General features: G+C 55.2%; 4 protein-coding genes across 4 annotated transcripts; 3 read left to right on the top strand and 1 right to left on the bottom strand.

Annotated features, from left to right (window-relative positions):
• The first annotated feature begins 31 nt into the window (after window positions 1–31).
• On the top strand, window positions 32–5,781 carry B0T15DRAFT_295906 (putative death-receptor fusion protein-domain-containing protein). The gene is made up of 9 exons (XM_062863765.1): window positions 32–512; window positions 567–1,429; window positions 1,483–2,452; window positions 2,529–2,759; window positions 2,809–3,055; window positions 3,118–3,422; window positions 3,478–3,980; window positions 4,046–4,737; window positions 4,797–5,781. Exons 1-9 carry the CDS (start codon window positions 367–369, stop codon window positions 5,526–5,528), a joined length of 4,689 nt encoding a protein of 1,562 aa, XP_062717972.1. The 5' UTR covers window positions 32–366; the 3' UTR covers window positions 5,529–5,781.
• Window positions 5,782–8,102: 2,321 nt separating this feature from the next.
• B0T15DRAFT_577331 (uncharacterized protein) lies at window positions 8,103–10,085 on the top strand. Its single transcript, XM_062871057.1, has 9 exons — window positions 8,103–8,624; window positions 8,702–8,750; window positions 8,862–8,966; window positions 9,181–9,292; window positions 9,441–9,557; window positions 9,733–9,835; window positions 9,878–9,882; window positions 9,921–9,983; window positions 10,013–10,085. Exons 1-9 carry the CDS (start codon window positions 8,578–8,580, stop codon window positions 10,072–10,074), a joined length of 663 nt encoding a protein of 220 aa, XP_062717971.1. The 5' UTR covers window positions 8,103–8,577; the 3' UTR covers window positions 10,075–10,085.
• Window positions 10,086–10,715: 630 nt separating this feature from the next.
• B0T15DRAFT_295858 (uncharacterized protein) lies at window positions 10,716–12,240 on the top strand. The gene has a single exon (XM_062863764.1). The coding sequence runs from the start codon at window positions 10,914–10,916 to the stop codon at window positions 11,937–11,939; it is 1,026 nt and encodes a 341-aa protein (XP_062717970.1). The 5' UTR covers window positions 10,716–10,913; the 3' UTR covers window positions 11,940–12,240.
• A 3,742-nt stretch (window positions 12,241–15,982) lies between these two features.
• On the bottom strand, window positions 15,983–18,741 carry B0T15DRAFT_295778 (Gtr1/RagA G protein conserved region-domain-containing protein). Its single transcript, XM_062863762.1, has 4 exons — window positions 18,566–18,741; window positions 17,260–17,360; window positions 17,099–17,200; window positions 15,983–17,034 (listed from the first exon to the last, which is right to left on the bottom strand). Exons 1-4 carry the CDS (start codon window positions 18,569–18,571, stop codon window positions 16,137–16,139), a joined length of 1,107 nt encoding a protein of 368 aa, XP_062717969.1. The 5' UTR covers window positions 18,572–18,741; the 3' UTR covers window positions 15,983–16,136.
• Window positions 18,742–18,993: the final 252 nt, after the last annotated feature.

The following is an 18,993-nucleotide window of genomic DNA, read 5'->3' as shown; positions in this document are numbered from 1 at the left end:
AATTCTCTATTCCAAGGAATACCGGGATCAAGAGGCAAGTTAGGAGCTTGTCGGTTCTTAGTCTTGTTGAGCTGTAATGTGGTGGTGGCAGCCCACGATCTCGTCTCCTGTCAAGGTGAGGCATGATCGGGCAAACAGGAAAAAGAAGTACGTACCCGTCGGTAGCCCAAAATTTCTGCCTCGCTCTTGCTTGTAGGCTCAGGGGGCGACCTCAACACCCAAGGCAGAGATGATCGAACTTTCCCGGCGGCTATGACATGCGGTTAGGATATGTGATAGTCTCCCCTTCGATTCTTTCTGTTTTATCTCAGGAATTCCGTGACCCTGGCGACTGGAACAGGTGGTAGCTTGACCCCTCTCATCCTGATGGATAAACCGCCAAGCATGGAGTTACCCCAAGGGCCTCCCAGCACTACAGAAGCTGCTTTGGCTGAGTTGGATGCCGGCGTATTTGAGAATGCAAACACCATCACCAAGTGGCTGTTGAGCCAATCGCAGGGCACTCGGCCTCAGTGAGTCTATCTCAGCTCTCGCCCGCGGCCCCAACGGTAGTTGACAGCTAGCAGGTTCGCCGAAGCAATCTTTCAGAAGCTGCTTCGTGAAGCTTCACAGTCGAGGCAGTATCATGGCAATGGTCACGCTTGCGTCAAGCTCTGCAGTTTCGTCCAACAGTGCGCCAAGTCGAGCGACGAGGCAGTAAGACAATGGGCTTTTACTGAGACACTGTCGAAAGAGCTCTTCCACTTCTACTTGGAGTGGTATGAGCACGATCCTCACCGCGCCTTGCGGCTGGTGTTGGATGTGCTTGTTGCTTCGTCCACTGCTAACCCGAGCCCCGAGGTTGGGAGATCGGTGAAGGACCACATCCTGGAGACTCTGATCTCGATTGTGGCCCGCAAGTCCCCGCAGCAATTGACAAAATCCGGCCTGCAATGCCTTGATCACTTTCTGAACAAGCGGGTACTCACTCTGGCGGACATCGCTTCTAAGTACAGGGAGGTGGAGCCTGCTGCTGCTAAGCTGCCGAATTTCTTGCTATGGAGATCCTTCGCCTTCCACCTCTTCTCCTGGATCGAGGTTACTTATGTCTGCCCGCTGGCTGGGAAGTGCCTTGTTCACATCTTTCGTGGGCTGAACACAGCAGCACAGGACACCACAGTCCCAGACTCCCCAGACTTCACCCTCGAGGTCTGGCGACAGTGGCTGCAGGAAGCCCTCGCCCAGAATCCAGAGAACTTAGAGGATGTTAGAAACTATGTGCTTGCTCCGATCTTCAAGACGGACCGGGATGCGTCATTGAAACTGCTGGAAATGTTCAATCGAAGTCAGCCTTTGACCGCCATCGACCGTGACTTAACCGATCATGGTCTTTTGTTACAGTTGGCCTCCCTCGATCTGGGGAAGAAGTATGGACTAGTCGAGGAACCTAGTAAGTTAGCTGGGATGCGCGAATAAGCCCGATGCTAATACATGAGCCGATAGGCATTGACGAGGCCGTATCATACCCTTCGCCGGCGAAGTCCATTGTACTCCAAGGAAGCCTGTTGGACAAACTCCTTGCATACCCATCTGTATCGGTCAGGTCCAGCGCATTCTCACTGCTAGTCTCATCCCAAGCGACGACGAAGCCGTTCTCTGATGTTGCGTTCGGTCTTCTGAAGAAGCACCTTGCAGCGTTCCATGCAGACTATGATGCTAAGGTCCGTAACGAGGTGCTTGGCCATACCAAGAATCTTATTATGAGAGCAAAGAGCGTTATCACCGTCGCGCGGAGGAGTCTTTCGGCTCACCCGTCTACCGAGGACGGGCCTCATGTGCCCGCCAAGAAGAAGTCCGGGCCTGAGGTCGCGCTAAAGGATGCCTCTGAAGCAAGAGCCGTCCTCAGCCGCCACGAGGCCTTCCTGAGCTGGTACATGGACTTCTTGAAGAACGAGCTTCTACCTACTGCGTCGTATCAGCGACACATAACCGCAGTCAAAGCCACACTTCTCCTTCTCAAGGTTGGGAAACATGCGGGAGCAACTGACGATGGCGTCGACGAAGATATCGCGCGGTTGATCTCATCCGACTTCACTTGGCTTCGGTTGCTTCCTGACCTTTTGTTGGATCCGTTTGACGACGTCAGAGACAGCGCAGCTATGCTCCTGAGCTTGCTTCCGTCGAAACCCGGGGAACCCGATGACCTTAACCCGCCAAATCTTCGCGATATTCTGGGGCAGATCAGCCTCCGAGCCACCAGACTCGCTGACAGGACCGGGCGGGCAGATCACGCGGATGGAGCAGCTCGCTCGCACGGCCTCCGTTGCAGTTCGATAACAAATGGACAAGACCCGCAGATCTCTCTCCTGTCGTCTATTATTGATCGGCTTGAGTCGAAGATCTCAAAGGCAGGGGCTGATTTAGGCCATGCAGCCATCGAGAGCCCGGTTCATCCGTACTTCGCAGCAATCAGGTAAGCCTTGTTGTAGGATGCACCAGGGGTGCCCATAGGTCCCTTTTCACGTTGCCCGACCCCTAACGGAGTGCAGTTACATATGGCAAGTCCTGGCCAAAGAAACCTATACGGACGACTCTCTAGAACGTCTGCATCATCTCCAGCGACGGCTCTTCTTCTGCGCCCAGCAGATCTGGCTTACAGTCAAGCACGTTCTCTGCGACGACTCACCAGAAGGCCATTTGCCCGAGGAACTCGAGGATATCGATGGGCTTGACACTAAAGACCTATTGAGCTATAGCTTCCGCGCCGTCCATGAATCAAGGTATGCCTGTCCTTGAGGAATCTGAATACCCTCTCTAACACGCCGACAGCAATCTGTTGCGCCTCCTGGTGGGAACCCTGAGGCTGAAGAAGACGCCTGGCGTGCCGTTTCCGCCGATGGATGTGTTCAGAGAGACGGGCTACCTTGCATTTGAGCAGCTCGCCAGCCTCCGGCATCGCGGGGCCTTCTCGACCGTGTCTTATACTTTTGCCACCTGTTGTCAACTTACTCAGCACTTGAGAAGCGTATACCCAGACATCGACGACTCGGAGGATCTGCTTCGTGAATGGTACCAGGTAAGTCCGGCAAGATCCGCAAGATCCGCCTAGCGACACATGTACTCACCGTGTCTGCTCAGGGAGCGATGGACTGCATCATGACACAGGCGTCAACCACGCGTCGGTCCGCGGGCATTCCGTCCCTCATTGCCGGCGTCCTCTCGGCAAATGCGGCGTCGCCAACCTTTGAGGAGGTCTACGGGACCCTTGAAGAGATTGGCAAACGGCCCGTACGCATGTCCGAAACTGACGGGTCCAATCTCCCTCAAGTGCATGCCCTCAACTGCCTGCGAGAAATCTTCAGGAGTTCACTCTTGAGCAAAAAGGCCGAGGCATACCTGGCCAGAACCCTTCATTTAGCAGCAACCAGCTTGAAGTCCGAAGTGTAAGTCAAAAGACACCCCATCTTTGTTTAGGCCAGTGTCGCTAACCAGCTCCAGTTGGGCAATCCGGAACTGTGGCCTTCTCCTATTGAGGAGCCTAATTGACTCGCTCCTGGGAACAGGCGAGAGCAAGGCGTCCATCGAGTCAGGATGGGATGGCCATTCGCTCCGTATTTCTTACAACAAGTATCCGACATTGCCGGGCGTCATCCTCAGTCTGCTGCGATCCGCGGGCGAAACACTAGATCATGCATCGAATTCCAGTGCAGCCGAGGCAGTATTTCCTGCACTCGACATTATCCGGCGTGCGGGTCCTCCCGAAGAGCACCGTTCTGAGCTGCGTAAGCACATTGAAGGGTATCTTGGAAGTCGCCTTTGGCATGTTCGAGAGATAGCCGCCAGAACGCTCTGCTCCTTCTTGCTGCAGGAGGAATGGGCGAAAGAGATCGGGGAACTTCTCGCCAAGTCGAGCACTCGCACAAATCGACTTCATGGAGCTCTCCTGACCGCCAGGTTCGTCATTGAACGCAAGGTGGACTTGGGCGTCGACCTCAAATCAGGTAGGTCCTGCTATCCCGGATGCCGACTACACATCGGAAACTTGTGGTTAACCCAGACACGGCAGATTTGGTTCAGCTTGAGACGTTGCTGGAGCAACTCTCTGGCAACCGTGATTCCTTCAGGGGTTGCGCAGAACTCCAAGCGGCTTACCATGAGATCCTCAATCTCCTCTCCAGTCTCGGCTTTCACCAGCTAGTTGCCAGGGTTGCCTTGCAAGACGTGTCAAAGCAACCTAGCTCGTCCTCTGCTCTGCTGAATCTGCATACTTCGCTACGAGTGGTCTACGATACTGCAGCGCGGTGCGATGTAGAAGGTCTTCGGACTTATTTCCACGATATACTCGGCAGGGACCTCAACACAGCATGCAGAATCCTGGAGAAGATTCCAGACGCATGGAAGCAAGCGGACAGCCCGACTGCAACAACAGGGCTATGCCGTTTGTATCTCGAGGCCTGCGCCATATCCTCGACGCCTGAGCTTCAGGCTCAGTCTCTCCTAAATCTTGAGCCACTGATGGACGGCATGCTCCGCCGAGGGGACCTCACAGAGCTCCCGATGGTTGAACAACTGGATGGGCTATGGAATCAGCTTCAAAGCGGCTACATTAACCCTACCCTGTCATGTGCTATCACGGAGACCAGTGGGACCATCATGGCGGTCCTGGTTTCGCGTAACTCGGATAGTAAGGTTCCGAATATGGGCCAAAGGCTGTGGAGTTGGGGAGCCATGCTCAGCGAGTGCTTGGAGGTGAACCAGGTATGTTTATGCCAGTATCTGTTCTGGTCTGTGAAGTTCTTGACTAACGCGTTCGCCAGCCCTTCGACACCAGATATGCAGCCGCCATGGCCCTCCGAGCTTTCTTTACCGGCGCCAAACACCACCGCTGGGATGTCGAATACCTCCCAGCCCTCTCAGCGCTCTACGACAGTCTTATCGATGACGACGACGAGGTCCGAGAGACCGCTGCAGTCGCTGCGTCCCATATCATTGGCACAAACGCGATCGCTTTCACGGCCGCTGACAGTCTTGTCCCATGGCTGCGGGAGCACTTCGGAGAGTCCAAGGAGTTTCGAGCCCGCGTGGTGTGCAGGATGGTTGGCCAGCCATACTCGGGGGATCTTCAGCTGGTTCCTGCCGAAGAACAACTCCGCAAGGCCATGGACTTTGATGATTCGCTCTTCGCTGCCGAGGAGCAGAACCTCTTCATCGACGAGGTCAGGGAAACGGTTAGATGGCGAGAGGCCTTTGAGAGTCTACGGACTAATTCAGGGGACGACCGATCGTTCGGCTTTCTGAAGGCATGGGTGGAGGGCGGGCTGAATGCTCTCATTGGCCGTGCAGAAAGGGAGGATGGCGTGCTAGTTGGGTGGACGGCGGATCAACATGTGTTCGCAACATGCGCTCGCATCCTGCTCTGCGCCGTGGCGGTCGCTAGGGCTGGCGAAGCAGGTATTGCGGAGCTGCTGAAACAATTCCGGCGAGTTGGAGGAAGGACGAGAATCCACGGGTCACTCTTAGAGATGGGCAAGTGGGACACGATAGCGTAAAGGCTAGCCTAGTTCCTTACTGTAAAATCAAGAAGGTGCTTTGTTGTCGCCCCCTTTTCCCAGCCGCTGGCAGGAGTTCCTCTTCACAGGGTCATTGGATCCAAGTCCGGGGATGTCATGAATACACCGAAGCTGCCGCAGGGATACGCGTCATGCATTTCGTACTCGAACTTTCCCGAGGCAGCTCCGCCATGCGAACTGGTCATCCATTGGGACATGGGATTTTTCGCCGTGTGCTTAGTTTTAGGACTGACGCGGCTTATGGGCCTCGCCTTTCCCTAGATAGGCCACGGTGGGCATTGGATCGGCTTGGGGGACGGCGGAGGGAGCTCCGGGCGAACACAGCGCAAAGAACCTGCCGCCTCTCACAGAGTGGTCCTCCCCAACGCATCCGAAAATATTTCGAAAATTTCCAGCAGGTATCCATGATGAGAAAGCTGATTGTGGCGTCCCCGGCCGTAACTGGGGGCTACGTGGCGTGCGTGGCTGCCACATTCAGGTCGGATCTAGAGCGCATTGAGGCGGACCGATGACTTCGGCTGCCTCCGACTGCCCCACTGGTGCCGCTGCCGGCCCAATTGCGGGGCGGACGTGAAAGGCCTGCGCCCGGCAATCGTCTGGCCTCGGCTTGCCGATCGGTGAATCCATCCAAGTCGCAACATTTTGTTACAGGCGAAAGCATGGAAACTTGTTGACGCTCGTCTTTCAGAGGTTTTTTTTGTCGCTAGTGAGCTGTATGTTTCAGTTCCCGCTTGTCTCCTTCGCTCTCTGCATACGTATGACCTGGCTAGAGGCAAGAGCCCCATAACGGTGACGTCAACAGGCCTCACCGCCCGCTGCTCGGGCCAAGCTCCGAACAGCCGAACCGCCCTATCGGTAGCGGTCGACCTGACTCGAAGAGTCATCCCAACCCTTGTTCATCCCATTCTTGCATGACGAAGAGGCGAATTTCGACCACAGCCCACGATCCACGCCTGATGTTGTTCTTGTTGACCGACTCTCTGTGGCCCTAGTGTAAGGCCTTACCGGCATTGGGCGAAATGCGGCTTGCTCGCCATCGCGCCGTTACGCCGACTGCCGTTGCAGCAGGGTGCGATTGTCTCGAGGGGGGTTCCTTCCGCCTGGTGTTCAATTGACAACGAGCCCGCCCGCTGATAGCCTCCTCCTCCCTCGTTCCTTGTCGGGCTGAACAACCAAGATTCCTGTCGCCGATCGTCGATGCAATGGCATTCGAGACTTCCCTTCGCATTCGGGCTTGCGTTGAAACCCGGCCCAATGGTCGTCAGGGGCGCTCGGGAAGGGGCCTGTTCGACTCGAGTCAGCTGCATCGTTTCACCATCATCTCGAGATGATTACGAGCTGCTTCCCGCAGGGGCAATCACTTGACTGGCTGCATGTTTGTCGGCCAAAAGTTCCAAGTGACCTCAGTGAAGTCCTATCAATGACTTCCAAACCGGAGATGATGGAACAAACACGGCGATCCAGGGCGACGCCGTTCGAGCCGTCGAGAGGCGCCGGCGCTTCTCTCGAATGAGGAGCAGGCGCGGTCAAGCAAGGAGAGGTTGTAAGGCCTTGGTTTTGAACACTCCTCACTCTGCAATTGGATTGCCGTCGGCATCACGGGATCTCCCCCTGGCAAACAGGCCTACCGAAGGTCAAGTGACGGGGTCGCCTGTCATGTGTTTTCTCCGAGCGGCAAGCGACGGGTGTCGCCTCACTCGCCTGCAAGCCGTTGGCTGATCAGCAGCCTGCTTGGCGCGGCATAGCCCGGGGTGGCAAGAAATCGAGACGCAAGCCACAAGGGCATTGATACCGTATGTTTCGAACCTTCTGTGCTTTCTCGGGAACTAGATTGAGCCGCCCTATGGAAAGATGTCACGGTACATGTGTAGCTTGGTGGGAGCAAAGAATGAGTCGGAATCTGTTCCCTTCCGAGTACGGTACTCGAGGTGGTTGAACTTCGCGTGAGGGCTAGGGTTAAGTAGGCAGCTGAATGAGTTGAATTTCATTCAATCTTCCAGTCGAAACCCCTGTTTGAAGGAACCAAACCCTAAACGGAACTTGCCAACGTCTTTTCAACCCTTCTCACTTATCACCAACGCCTCATGCTCTCACCCTGATATCTGGTAACCTGGCGGGCTTGGTAGCCACCAGCAGACTCAGCTGCTGGTCTACACAGTACCGTAAGACTCGAGGACCGTGCGATGCAACCGCCTACAGGACGGCAACTCTCATCTAGACCTGTCCATCGAGCATCCAAAAGCGGCATCTCGCATGCTCACGTTTCGAACTTTTCTGTCCAATCAGAAATTGTGGCCTCGGTCTTTCTCCAAGTTAGAGGCCGAGAGGGCGTCAGTCAGGTAGCCAATGACACTCGATAGCAGGGGTTTGAACACTCACACCTTATGCTCACCTTCCACACTAGCAGGGACGACAAGAGGATTCATCCATGACCAGAATCTGGCGTTGGCTGACGTTTCTCTCTCGTCCTCTCCACCGTATGCACCCTTATTGCGCCGTTGCGGGTTACCTACCCAGTCTTGTCATTCCTTCCTAGAACCACCCCCCCCCCCCGGTGGTCGAGACAAGCGCACGTTTGCAGTCCTGCATACCTACGAGCCTCCCTATACTGTATATACTACGCTATGGGCCATCAGCAGTCTTCCAATCTATTCACCCCGCGGCTTACCATGTTAGCATTAGATCCTTATAGTCCCAGACGCCAAGGTGTGGCAGAGGACAAAGCCACATGGGAATCATGGGATACAAAAGCCACTCATCAGGAAACTGCCTGTCCCCATCATTGGGAAGGGCGGGGGAAAGGAGCGGGCACGTTGGAACCACCCTCTCCGCGCGCTTGTTCCGTTTCAAGTTGGTGCACTTGATGGCGCCTCTTAGCCGCTAACTAGTAGACGATTGACTCAAGTGAGGGGGGGCTCAGAGATCTTGCGACGACATATGCAGCTGTACGATCTTGGAAGGACCTATCTTAGGAGCTGCTCTAGGTTAGTGATGCCAGTCAGAAAGCGGCAATGCTAATCTCCAAAGCATGACTGATGGCTTGACTAAGGACGAATGGCAGTTTCCCTCGCCCATGTGTGGCTGGCGCCGTCGAAACGATCTTGGGAATTCTTCTCGAACGCATATGGCGGCTTACCGGAACTCTAAAACAGTCCCATCCAACAAGACATCAACGAATGGCTAGAGATGCCTGAGGCCCATGTGAGATAGATTACTTCACTGTCCGAGGCGAGCTTCTTGCAGAAGGACGTCGCCAAGTGCCCACCATCAGGCTTCTGAACCCACCAGTGGTAACCTGCTGTTAATATCAAGATGTGCATGATATTGGTGGTTATCTATATCAAGCGGAGGCTCTCTGCGGCTCCGGCCTCCCCCAAGAGACCGGTCGCATTCCGGAGACCGTCGGAAGCACAGCAGGTTGGTCTAGGCGAGAAAGTGCACCATGCAATGCTGGGTTAATCTACTCATACCTGTCAATACCTGTCAGAACTCACAATAACTATGAGAGGGGCAGCTTGGGCTGGGCTCCTCAATGAGGGATGGCGTCTTAAAGGACACACCAAGTTTCATCGCTTTTTATCATCCACCAGTGAGACCGTTGTGGCTGCCGGATGGATCAGTACAGTAATAGTACCTCGACTCTTGGGATGTGTACGGCTTTCTGTCGGACGTTGGCACGACTGGAACTACCGGCCAGCTTGTAGCCTTAGATCCATCTTCGGCGGCACAAACCCCTCATGCAGGTAGGTCCTACCCCACGCGCGCATTTTTCGTTTTGGACGCGTCATACGCCCCTCTCTACTGCACTGAGCACACTAGAAGGTGTGCATTCGCAATCTGTTGCAAATCCATGGAACTCACCCGAAGAATGTTCAACCTTTCGACGCACAGCTCACATCAAAGACGTGAAGGTTGAGGCTACTGTTGGTGGATGTCACAAATTCCCCGATCGGGGCGTCGGGGCGGTTTTTAGCGGGGCCCAAGTTGGTTGCCTGGCTTGGCAGTTGGGTACGTACTGAGTGGCTGCTAAGGCGGGCTCGGTGGCGCTGCTGGGTTGACCGCATGCAGCTTTCAGCTCCGGTTGCATGCGACCGAGGCCCAGGCCCATTCGTCAGAAGACTGGATTGTCGGATTTTCCAGGTTGTTTTGTTTTTCAGCATATTGTGCATCTGCAAATTTGCAGCACAGCCTCAGAGGGGTTCCCAGCTTACCGGCTTCGACGTCGGTGGCGACATGCCGTCCTCCTGCGTGTTCCTTCCTGTCATGACCAAAGCACGATTGAGTAGGTACGGATACGCAAGATCATACCTCGTCTTTCGGTAAGGTAGGTACGGTATGTACTTGTACAGTGCAATACCTAGGTACCCAAAGAACAGCCTCCGGGAGATCGAACGGGGCAGGCGACGGATGAACAGCAGCACGTAGCCCCGTTTGGTACGTGTGTACTGTGTCTGTAGGTACAGTACATGCCCCATCTGTCATTGGCCGCTGTTCCGATGAGAACAGCATTCTGAACTCAGGATAGCTTCCACCAGGTTAACATGGAAATTATCCGAACTGCAGCAGGCGCACGCGGATGCAGGTGCAGACGCTAGCCGTGGAATCCTGAGCAGCCGAGGCTCCGCGCAAGCCATGGATGTCTGTTGCGCACGTCGTTGGACTGTAATAAGGTACCTGAATTTCCAGCTTGCAGTGCACGTTACTGTAGCAATCGCGCCCCCGCCGAAGGACCGGCTTCCCCTTCAGGTTTGCAGGCCAAGCGGGAAGGAGGGAAGAGGAAAGTGCCACCCGTCGAGGCACTGCAACAAGCGGGGCTTCCATTCCCGCCCGAGGGGGCATCTGCCCACTCAGGCTCCAGCGGGCCATGGAGCGTCGTCGGTACCATCGACCTGCATGTTCCTTCTCCGCTCCTCCTGTCGCTCGCTCGAGGTCAGCACCTTCCCTGGACTTATTAACGTACTACACTAGGTGGAATTTGCCAGTCATGGTACGGAACAATACATCACATGTACTTGTACGTCCTTCTCGGCCTCTCCTACATGCCGGGCTCGGGAGTCTGAGCGGTGCTACTATAACACCCCACCACCCTCGCACTCAGTCTAATAATACGAGCCTCTCACCCTCCCTTTCCTCCCCTTCCCTTCTCTCACGACGCTCCTCGGCCGCCTTTCTCTTCTTCTCATTCGTCGTTGCTGGTGCCCACGCTAGTTCCCTTTTCTGGGGACCGCCCAGCTTCGTCACCTTGCTCACCTTGTTTCTTATTTACTATTCGTCTTCCGGCCCGTCCTCCCTCTCCCCCCCAAGCGCTCCGCCGCCCTCTGGTCCTTGTCGAGCCGGCCCCGGTGCCTATTTCTCTTTGTCATCATGCCGCCTCAGCTGCTACCGGCCTCGGCGGCCGCCTTTGCTCCGCGCGCATCCTCGGTGAACGTTGTGTTGGGCTCGAGGGTTGAGCCTTGGCTCACCCAGACTCTCAAGCGCATCAACAAGATCAAGCGCCCACTCAACAGCGTACCACAACACCAGAGATGTCTGACGGAGACTTTATCGTCACCAAATGCCATCTGGACACTGGCGTCCCTGCTGCTCCCTAAGGCGCCGGAATCAGAACTGAGGAAAGACGCCAACCCGCTGATCGAGGCCCTGTTCAACTACCAGGTCATCCACCTGGAGGCCTATATCGTCCACGTCGACATGGTGCTGAGGAACGAGGTTGCGTACAAGTTGACACCGGAGACAATCGAGGCGCTCATCGAGTACCACAAGGACATCCACTGCATCAACGCCAAGGCCAACACGTACGACTGGTCCGAGAAGGAGCAGCAGTGCAAGAAGCTGCACGATGACTTTGTCCAGGCCATTAATAAGTTCGTCTTCCGGACACATGCGTCGGCGCTTGAGGGACTCGAGGAGGATGGCGCGGGGGAACTGCTCGGAGGGAAGAGTGAAGAGGTCAAGAACAGCATCTTAGGCCTGATCAAGCCGTTGTTACCGCCGCCGCCGAGGATTGTCGACGTCATCCGCCAGCCAACGCTCCTGCCGAGCTCACCGGTCGGCGCGGCGTTGTGGTCTCAACCGTCACCACCGACAACGATGCCGGCCCCGGTCGAGTCGTGGAAGATCCTGCCGTCAAGCCCAAGCGTGGCGTCAACAGCGGATTCTGCCGGATCGATTTGGGCAACGATCGGAATGAGCGAGGTTCAACTACCTTCCCCGCCGCCGGCGTTCAGCCAGCCGTACTCGTCAGCCGGGCTATACTACGGCTCACCTCTGGTGACGGCGCCTATTCCCCATCTTCCGCTGCCCAGCATGCTTGCACCTCAATGCGGAGTCAGCGTGGGATACAACTCGTTCGGCTGGGACAGGTACCAAGAGTACGCGACAACCATGTGACAATCACCACCGGCGGTCTACGAAACAAGTTACCCGGCCGTGACGAGGTCCCCGTGAGCGCACCAGCAGAAGCGCGGCCGGTCACAAGTGACTCCGTGGGCCGCCAAGCTGACTTTCAGCGCAACGATGGTGATACCCCGTCAGACACATACCTCGTCGGAGGCATTTCGGCAATTCCTCACTTCCATGGGCATGGAGCGACACAACCTTCAGCATACGAATCCCTTTCGGTGCATATCTCTGGTCGGTTTTGTTTTGCGGTCAGCGAGCGACGGGTCTCTTCTTTCCTCCTTTTCTCTTTTTGCTTTTTCGGGATACCACTGCTATCACCGCGAGCTCGGTCACAGGCTTTTCACTTTCTCTCAACCTCATCATGGCCGGATCCTGGGGTGGGTTTTTGATCGCATTTACAGCACGGAGGGCGCGATACAGGCGGTTTCGGTTTCGGCGTAAGACGAGATGCAGCAATGCAATCCTCAACCTCGGCAGAGACCGAGCTCAGATACACCTTGTTTCAGTTTCATTTTCATTTTCCTCACCCTTTTTACACACTCCCCTCCTTCTGGTTGGATCCCTGTGGGAGCAAGACTCAGGTGGCTGTCTAGGATGATACCCCAGCATGTGTCTCAAAGGCACATCGCGTCCGCTCACTCGTTCTGATTCCCTTTACCTTGTCTTTCTTATGGATGATGTTCACGGCCTTAATGACGGATATACCCCGACCTAATAGCGACGACTTTCTGACGAAACGGGGCGCCACGCTCAACTTGACGTTGGACGATGACACAACCTGACGAACGGAAACGGACACGGTACGCGTTGGGTGCTGGGATAATGCTGGACGAAGGGATGACTCACCGCCCGCCGAGGCTGGAACTCGACGACGCGTTGGACAGAGAATGCCCTTCGGGACAGGGCCGGTTGAGAGCATGCATCTAGCTTCGGCGACGCATAGCTGGGATATTGCGACCGAGGCAGACACTGGTTGTCGACAAGAACAAGGTGCTGCTTCCGCAGGGCTTGGCATGGAACGCCGGTACGACTCGGAAGCAGTGGGGATTCGGAGCGAGATTGAGCGTTAAGAGATGGAAAAGACAGCCACTGGGTATCGCGGGCAACTGGTTGCCTGCTGGGCATCACTCTTCTCGTCGGCTCGGGACTTTCTGCAACTTCAAACTACCCCTGGCAGTCGAACGTCGATCACTCGAGACGCGGAACGGGATTACTGCTGCGACAGGTCACAACTCCGATACATAACGGCTCAACCTTTGCCTGCTAGCCAGGATTGGATTGTGGCCCTGTGTTTGGGAGCTTTGTGCCCCCTTGCTTCGCAGGTCAGGTCAAGGTTTTCGGGGTACTTGGGCTGATGCGGCGTCGATGGTGTTAGGAAAGGTTGAAGGGTTTGGAAGTTCTGGCTTGGTTTAGGGTGGGCCAAATGCGGATCATCTCACCGCATGCCAACCTCGATCCCATTATCGCTTCACCATATACCTGCCTTGAGCAAGTCTATGGTCAGATTCGGGTTCGAGGGAGGCCAAGCCAGTCGGGACTGCGGCAAAGGCTTGCTCCCGGGGCGGTTTTTCGAAGAGCAGTGCTCCGATCCCTCCGAACAAAAGACCGTGCCGTCACGACCGACTGGCATGCGATGCTGGAAGTCTCCGCCCTGGATGGCGGCTGGAAACATTACAGTACATGCACACGCAATCTCATCGGTTGTTCAAGGATGGCTAGTTTGGCTTAATTTGGTTGAAGCATATAGTACCTAATACAAGCAAAAACAAAAAAAAAACCCTTCTCGAGGCTCGAGATACAGGTGAGATTGTGACTACGCTGTACCGTACATACAATCTACATCAGCATCACGGTATCTAGGTAGGTATGTAGAAGAGCTGTTACGGCAGCGTTGCAATGATACCCCGCTGATTAGTTACCGTGGTGTAGGTAATCTTGCGAGAACCGATCGACAGTGATGCAACGTTTCCTCCATTCGGTATTTCTTTCGCGCGATGAAAAGTTCCGACACTCTTGTGTTGTAGTGCTATGACGGATCGGAGCCGAAGGCAGAGAGATTAGTAGAGGAGGATGCAATGATGCGCCTGCTTCAAACTGTTTGTACCTATTCAGGGGTAACAAGGCCGTGATTCTCAACAATGCATACATATGGTGGTACGGATACTTTAACTACTTCCGCCCGGTCCCGTAGTAGGGCCGAGTGTAAACACAGATCGTTTCGGTTCTCGGTGCCTAATGAAGAAGGAGGGCCTGTTCTCGTCTTGACCTCTTTCCGGAGTACTCCGTAACGCCACGTCTAAGTCGCTGCCTTGCCTTGGCGATCCGCAAAATAACAATGACAAGACATCTTGGCTGGAAATGGCACGGACATGAGATGTTGGTCCTACCTAAACTCAGGTATGGCTGCCCTACTGTGAAAGTTCCCCAGCTAGGTCCCTACCACGGTATTTGATTATCGTGTTAACTATTCCATTCCGGCAAACGTTCTCGGTTCCTTAAGATGCGAAGGAACTGTGGTTGCCGTGTGAGAATGCCGAGCATGACCCGACGTCGGCATCTTCCGATCCCACGGAACGACCGAACGTGATAGCAGCTTCGAAATCGTTTAGGGGTTAGGGTATACTTACGTGGACGGTCTGAGACAGTCCTAGTACTAGTAGTAGACCTCCATATCGCTGATTCATAATACTAAGGGACAGTAGGTAATGCCCAAAGCGTGATACGACTGGATCAGGTTCGCATTTTGTTGATGAAAAGAGGACGAAGTTCACGGCGACCTAGCTACTGTCGGGCCCTGGGGGTTGTTGCGGATCGTGTGAGTTTGGCGGGGAGTGAGACATTGGCTCGGATACTGCGCGCGAGTCGGGAAAGAACTCTCGGTGACGACGCCGAAGCTGTGGTCTAATCCATGTTTAGGAAGTGTGAGTGAGCATTGCCATGGAAAGGGCAAGGCAGATTCGATCCGGCCCTGAAAAGTGTTCACGTACTTTTTACATAGGGGTACTAAGGTATCATCCGCAACCTTGGGCTCATCCCTTGCATACCCATGGATGCGAACAATCCAGGTCTTTCTCGGCGTCCTCTGAGATCTCAAACCACAGCGCCTCCCTCCGTTACCGACAGGCTGGTTAATATTAGCCACTGATGTCAGCGTATGCAGCAAGTCTTGTCGATTCGACCTCCCTGACCTGCTGAGCCGTGCCTGTCGACCGATAGCTGGCAACATAAACATAAACACCATCTACTTAATTTGAGACCTGCTGTTTTCCCCGAGAGGGCGACGGTAGGGAAATATGGGAGAGCCACAGTAAGCTCACCAAATAAATACAACAAACGGCAACCCCAATCTCCCCCATGCCTGTCACGGCGCCGAGAGAAAAGAAAAAATTGCCTGGGGAAGGGAAGAAGGAAAGGAGGCTGTGCCTTACACAGCATGCATGTGCATGCCGTGGCATACTCGTCAGCTGAGTAGGTAGATAGGTACTCATGGTCCAACCGGTTGGTTGGTTGGTTGGTGTTTGGCCCACGGTTACCGCCAGAGCGGTCCGGCAAACACGCAATAATAGGAATGTCACACAAGACAAACGTCCCAGGGGAAAAAGAGAAGAAAAATTACGGTATCCAAGGCCCCGGGCATTTGCGTGCTACCACCTACTCGAACCCGTACGTAGATGGGACATCCGGGCTATTTAGCCTCCGGCCCGGTGAGCTTGGCACTTTGTCAAAGAAGCAGAAGAGTTGCGTGGAGTTCTCTGCTGCGGTTAGCTCTCCATTTGGGGAAGAAACAAAGCAACCAAGCAGCCATGGAAATGTCGCCTCGACGCAGTTGGAGGCTGATCAGTTTTGTAATTCGTGCAGACAGAAGTTATGGGGTTAAAACCTGGGGAGCTGCTTGTGTGTTCAGCGAGTTAATCACGGTGGAGGTAGGACCGGTCGGTACTGGCGGTCTCCCTCGAGCAATTAAGGTACCTAATGCCGTACGCCCCGCAGGTGTCCATAAGCACTCATTATCCTATGATACTGTAACTTGGGTGATATCTCTGCTCTTCCTTTTCAGGGGGTTGATAGTAGCCTGTCGCAGGACACCTTCATCGAACAAGTATCTCTGGTCTGTCCAGACGGAAACATATATACGACCCCCGTCGATCCAGAGGCCGAACCCAATTTTTCACCCCCTGAGCGAAATCAAGGACTCGCCAGTCCCTGGGCCGGACCGACCACCTCCTTCGGCTTGGTGATCTCAAAGAACTCGGTCAGGCCCTTGACGACCACGTCCACGTTCATGTTGATCTGCGGCATCTTGTCGTACGACCCCTCCTTCATGATGGCCACGAGGGCCAAGAACCGATCGACCTCTCTCAGCATGATCGGCCGGCGCGCGTCCGCCAGCACCATGCCGCTCTCGGCCCACTCGCAGGCGACTTGCTCCTCGAGCGGCTGCGCCCAGGGCTCGCCCTCGAGCCTCTCGCGCCACTGCTGCGACCGCGGCCAGGAGCCATAGACCTCCGTAAAATCTATGATGACGTCGACGTAGTCGGAGCAGATCTCGTAGCTGGCCATGTCCTCGGGCGTGTTGTCGGTCGCGATGTAGATCTTGGTATTCACATCGAATAGGTAGGCCTTCTCAAAGCGGCAGGTGCGGCACAGGTTGGTGAGCATGGCCTCGAGCTGGCCGAGGCGCGGGATCAGCTTTTGTATGACTTTGCTGAAGGCCTCGAAGATGCTGTGGTTGTAGATGGAGGTTAGGTGGAAATTGACGGGTGCGTTCTCGACACCCTGGTCTGAGAGCTCGTCCTGTATGCGGATGGTCACGTCGCGCTGGATGTCGAGCCGGTAGTCGTCGCTGAGGCCGTCGACCTTGTGAATGAAGACCTCAATGTTGATATGCGGGTAGCTACGGTAAAGGTGCAGGATGGTCGAGTTGAGCCGCGCGACAGCCTCGAGGTAGTCGTCTTGCGCGTCAATGACCCATATCAGCGCGCCAATCTCCCCAAAGATGGCATCCATGTCGAACGTAAAGTTTGGGTTGTCGAAGATGTCGATCTGCCCCGGGAAGTCCCACACCTGGAATTCCATAAAAGAGCTAAGAGAGAGATCAGTAACAGGCAAAGCAGCATCGCGGTTTGTATTGTGCCTTCTGAACATACTTTAAGCTGTCCTTCTGGATCCGGGCCGTTGACTCGAGAAACAGGGTTTCGCTCGGAGGCAGCTTATGGAATACAACGCTGGATATAGACGACTTGCCGCTTCTGCCGGGTCTGTGAGCAACGATAGCACGACGAACACCGCGAGGGGCAACAGTCCGTACCTCCTCTGGCCCATCAACAAGAGCCTCGGCTTCCCCTTCGTCTGAGGCGTCGTGGGGTCAGGCACCTTGGAGCCATCCTTCTTTTGTAACCGTTGCCGATTCTGTTCGTAGACACGATGAAGATTTAGCGTTGCTGGACTGATAAACCTTATGGGCCGAGGACGAGAGGGCCCGCCAGTCGTGTCAGCGGGCACATCGCCGCCCTCAGTAGAAGCAAAAGACATCATGAAAAACGAGGCCGACGATTTCAAGGAGTAGATGCAGAGGCACCCCGGAGCGGTCTCCGTAATGGCACCCCACGCACACTGATGATAGCTGCCAGCGACTGAGCCTCCGTCTTGACCGCCAACAATGTGAGACGGTGAGCAGAATGAGGATCCGCGGGCTGTCGGTCTTCGTTTGCTGCTCGGGAGTGGTTGTGTGCGATTGGCCGTCAGACGAGTGATGCGGCCGACGCGGAAGGCAGGCTGCGTGGAGTTTTGAGACAAAAAGCAAGATGAGAAACTCGCGGTTCGACGCATGCGCTTGCTTGTGCGAGGGTGATCTGAAGTTTCTCTCACCACGGCCTATCCAAGACATGGGACCACCCAGTCACCGCCGTCGGGACAGCCCGCCAGCATCAACAGCGGTGGCCACTTGCGTGTTCTCCCTCCATTTTTGGTCTCCCTTCTTTCGTGTCTCCAACCAACCAGTCAGACTCCCAGGTGGAGAGACGAGTTGGCGGAAGGCAGACTTGTAGCAAAGGGTGCTGACTACCTTGCCTATATATATAAAAACCAGGAACCGACCCGGTTGTGGGACAAGCCGCGAATTGCGGCAAGGGAATGAATAGACCGTGGCTCAGCACCACGGGGACGAGCCAAGGCCACGGCAAGAGTCGTGGTGAGTCAGGGGGCGCCCACTAAAGATTCGAGCTTCCCGCCGCCTCTGCCCTGCTCTGCGATCTGTGATCCGTGTGTGTATGTATGTGCGTGTGCGCGTGTGCCGCACCACGAATTGTCGCTGCCTGGGCGAGCTGGTGTGACACTTGCCCGACCTGACGATGACACCTACTAGCCGGAGTGTCCGAGTGGCGTCCCAATGACCGGTGAACGAAGGAGCTCAGTCAGGGCGAAGGAGGAGCCGCCCGAAGCTAAGGAATGAACATTCTAAACCACGACCCGGTCATGTGTCATGGTCCCGGCGCTGTGGATTTGCGCTTGCAGGGATTCGGGGAAAAAGAGAAAACGCAAAACAAAAGAAAGAAACGGCGAGACAAAGGAAGAGAAAATCGACAGGACGGGAAGTCGAAATTGCGAAGGCTTACCTCCATTTTTGTGCAACACGGAGCGACCGTAGGTCCCCGCGGGCTCTCGGAGCCCAAAGCAACGCTCTCTCAACGGCCGGGAACGTGCGTGTCGTGTCTCCTCCCCCAGACAACCCAGATTCCCGACAAGGAGAGACCGGTGTCAACAGACCCTTCCCAAGCAGGCCCAGGGACAGGGGCGTGATTAGAGCTCGATCGGGATCACTGGAAGCCCGGCGAATGAGAGCGGGACTTCAACTTTTCGATCCTCCAGTGAGAAGTCACAGACGATCATGAGAGGTCGGGTGGCGGGATCGACGTGCGAATCGTGGGCGGAAATGAGGAATGTTGTGATGGTGGTAAGTAAATGATTGAAAAGTACCGTTGCTTTTGCGAGTCGAACAATCTTAGTAGGTGCCTTTGCCGCTTGTTGTATGAACAAGGCTATG

Source organism: Chaetomium strumarium, assembly GCF_033439665.1.
Source record: "Chaetomium strumarium strain CBS 333.67 chromosome Unknown B0T15scaffold_7, whole genome shotgun sequence".
In the NCBI taxonomy this organism is placed as follows: domain Eukaryota; kingdom Fungi; phylum Ascomycota; class Sordariomycetes; order Sordariales; family Chaetomiaceae; genus Chaetomium; species Chaetomium strumarium.
This window is presented reverse-complemented; position numbering and strand designations above follow the sequence as displayed.

Excerpts from the sequence above, each read along its gene's own strand:
- B0T15DRAFT_295906 (XM_062863765.1), top strand. The coding sequence starts at position 367 with ATGGATAAACCGCCAAGCATGGAGTTACCCCAAGGGCCTCCCAGCACT. Across the intron at positions 2,453-2,528 it reads CCGTACTTCGCAGCAATCAG|TTACATATGGCAAGTCCTGG; the intron begins GTAAGCCTTGTT and ends AACGGAGTGCAG. Across the intron at positions 2,760-2,808 it reads CGCGCCGTCCATGAATCAAG|CAATCTGTTGCGCCTCCTGG; the intron begins GTATGCCTGTCC and ends ACACGCCGACAG.
- B0T15DRAFT_577331 (XM_062871057.1), top strand. The coding sequence starts at position 8,578 with ATGACTGATGGCTTGACTAAGGACGAATGGCAGTTTCCCTCGCCCAT. Across the intron at positions 8,751-8,861 it reads TAGAGATGCCTGAGGCCCAT|ATGTGCATGATATTGGTGGT; the intron begins GTGAGATAGATT and ends GTTAATATCAAG. Across the intron at positions 8,967-9,180 it reads GACCGTCGGAAGCACAGCAG|TACCTCGACTCTTGGGATGT; the intron begins GTTGGTCTAGGC and ends GTACAGTAATAG.
- B0T15DRAFT_295858 (XM_062863764.1), top strand. The coding sequence starts at position 10,914 with ATGCCGCCTCAGCTGCTACCGGCCTCGGCGGCCGCCTTTGCTCCGCGC.
- B0T15DRAFT_295778 (XM_062863762.1), bottom strand. Across the intron at positions 17,201-17,259 it reads TTGTTGATGGGCCAGAGGAG|AAGCGGCAAGTCGTCTATAT; the intron begins GTACGGACTGTT and ends CAGACCCGGCAG. Across the intron at positions 17,035-17,098 it reads ATCCAGAAGGACAGCTTAAA|CTCTTTTATGGAATTCCAGG; the intron begins GTATGTTCAGAA and ends TCTCTCTCTTAG.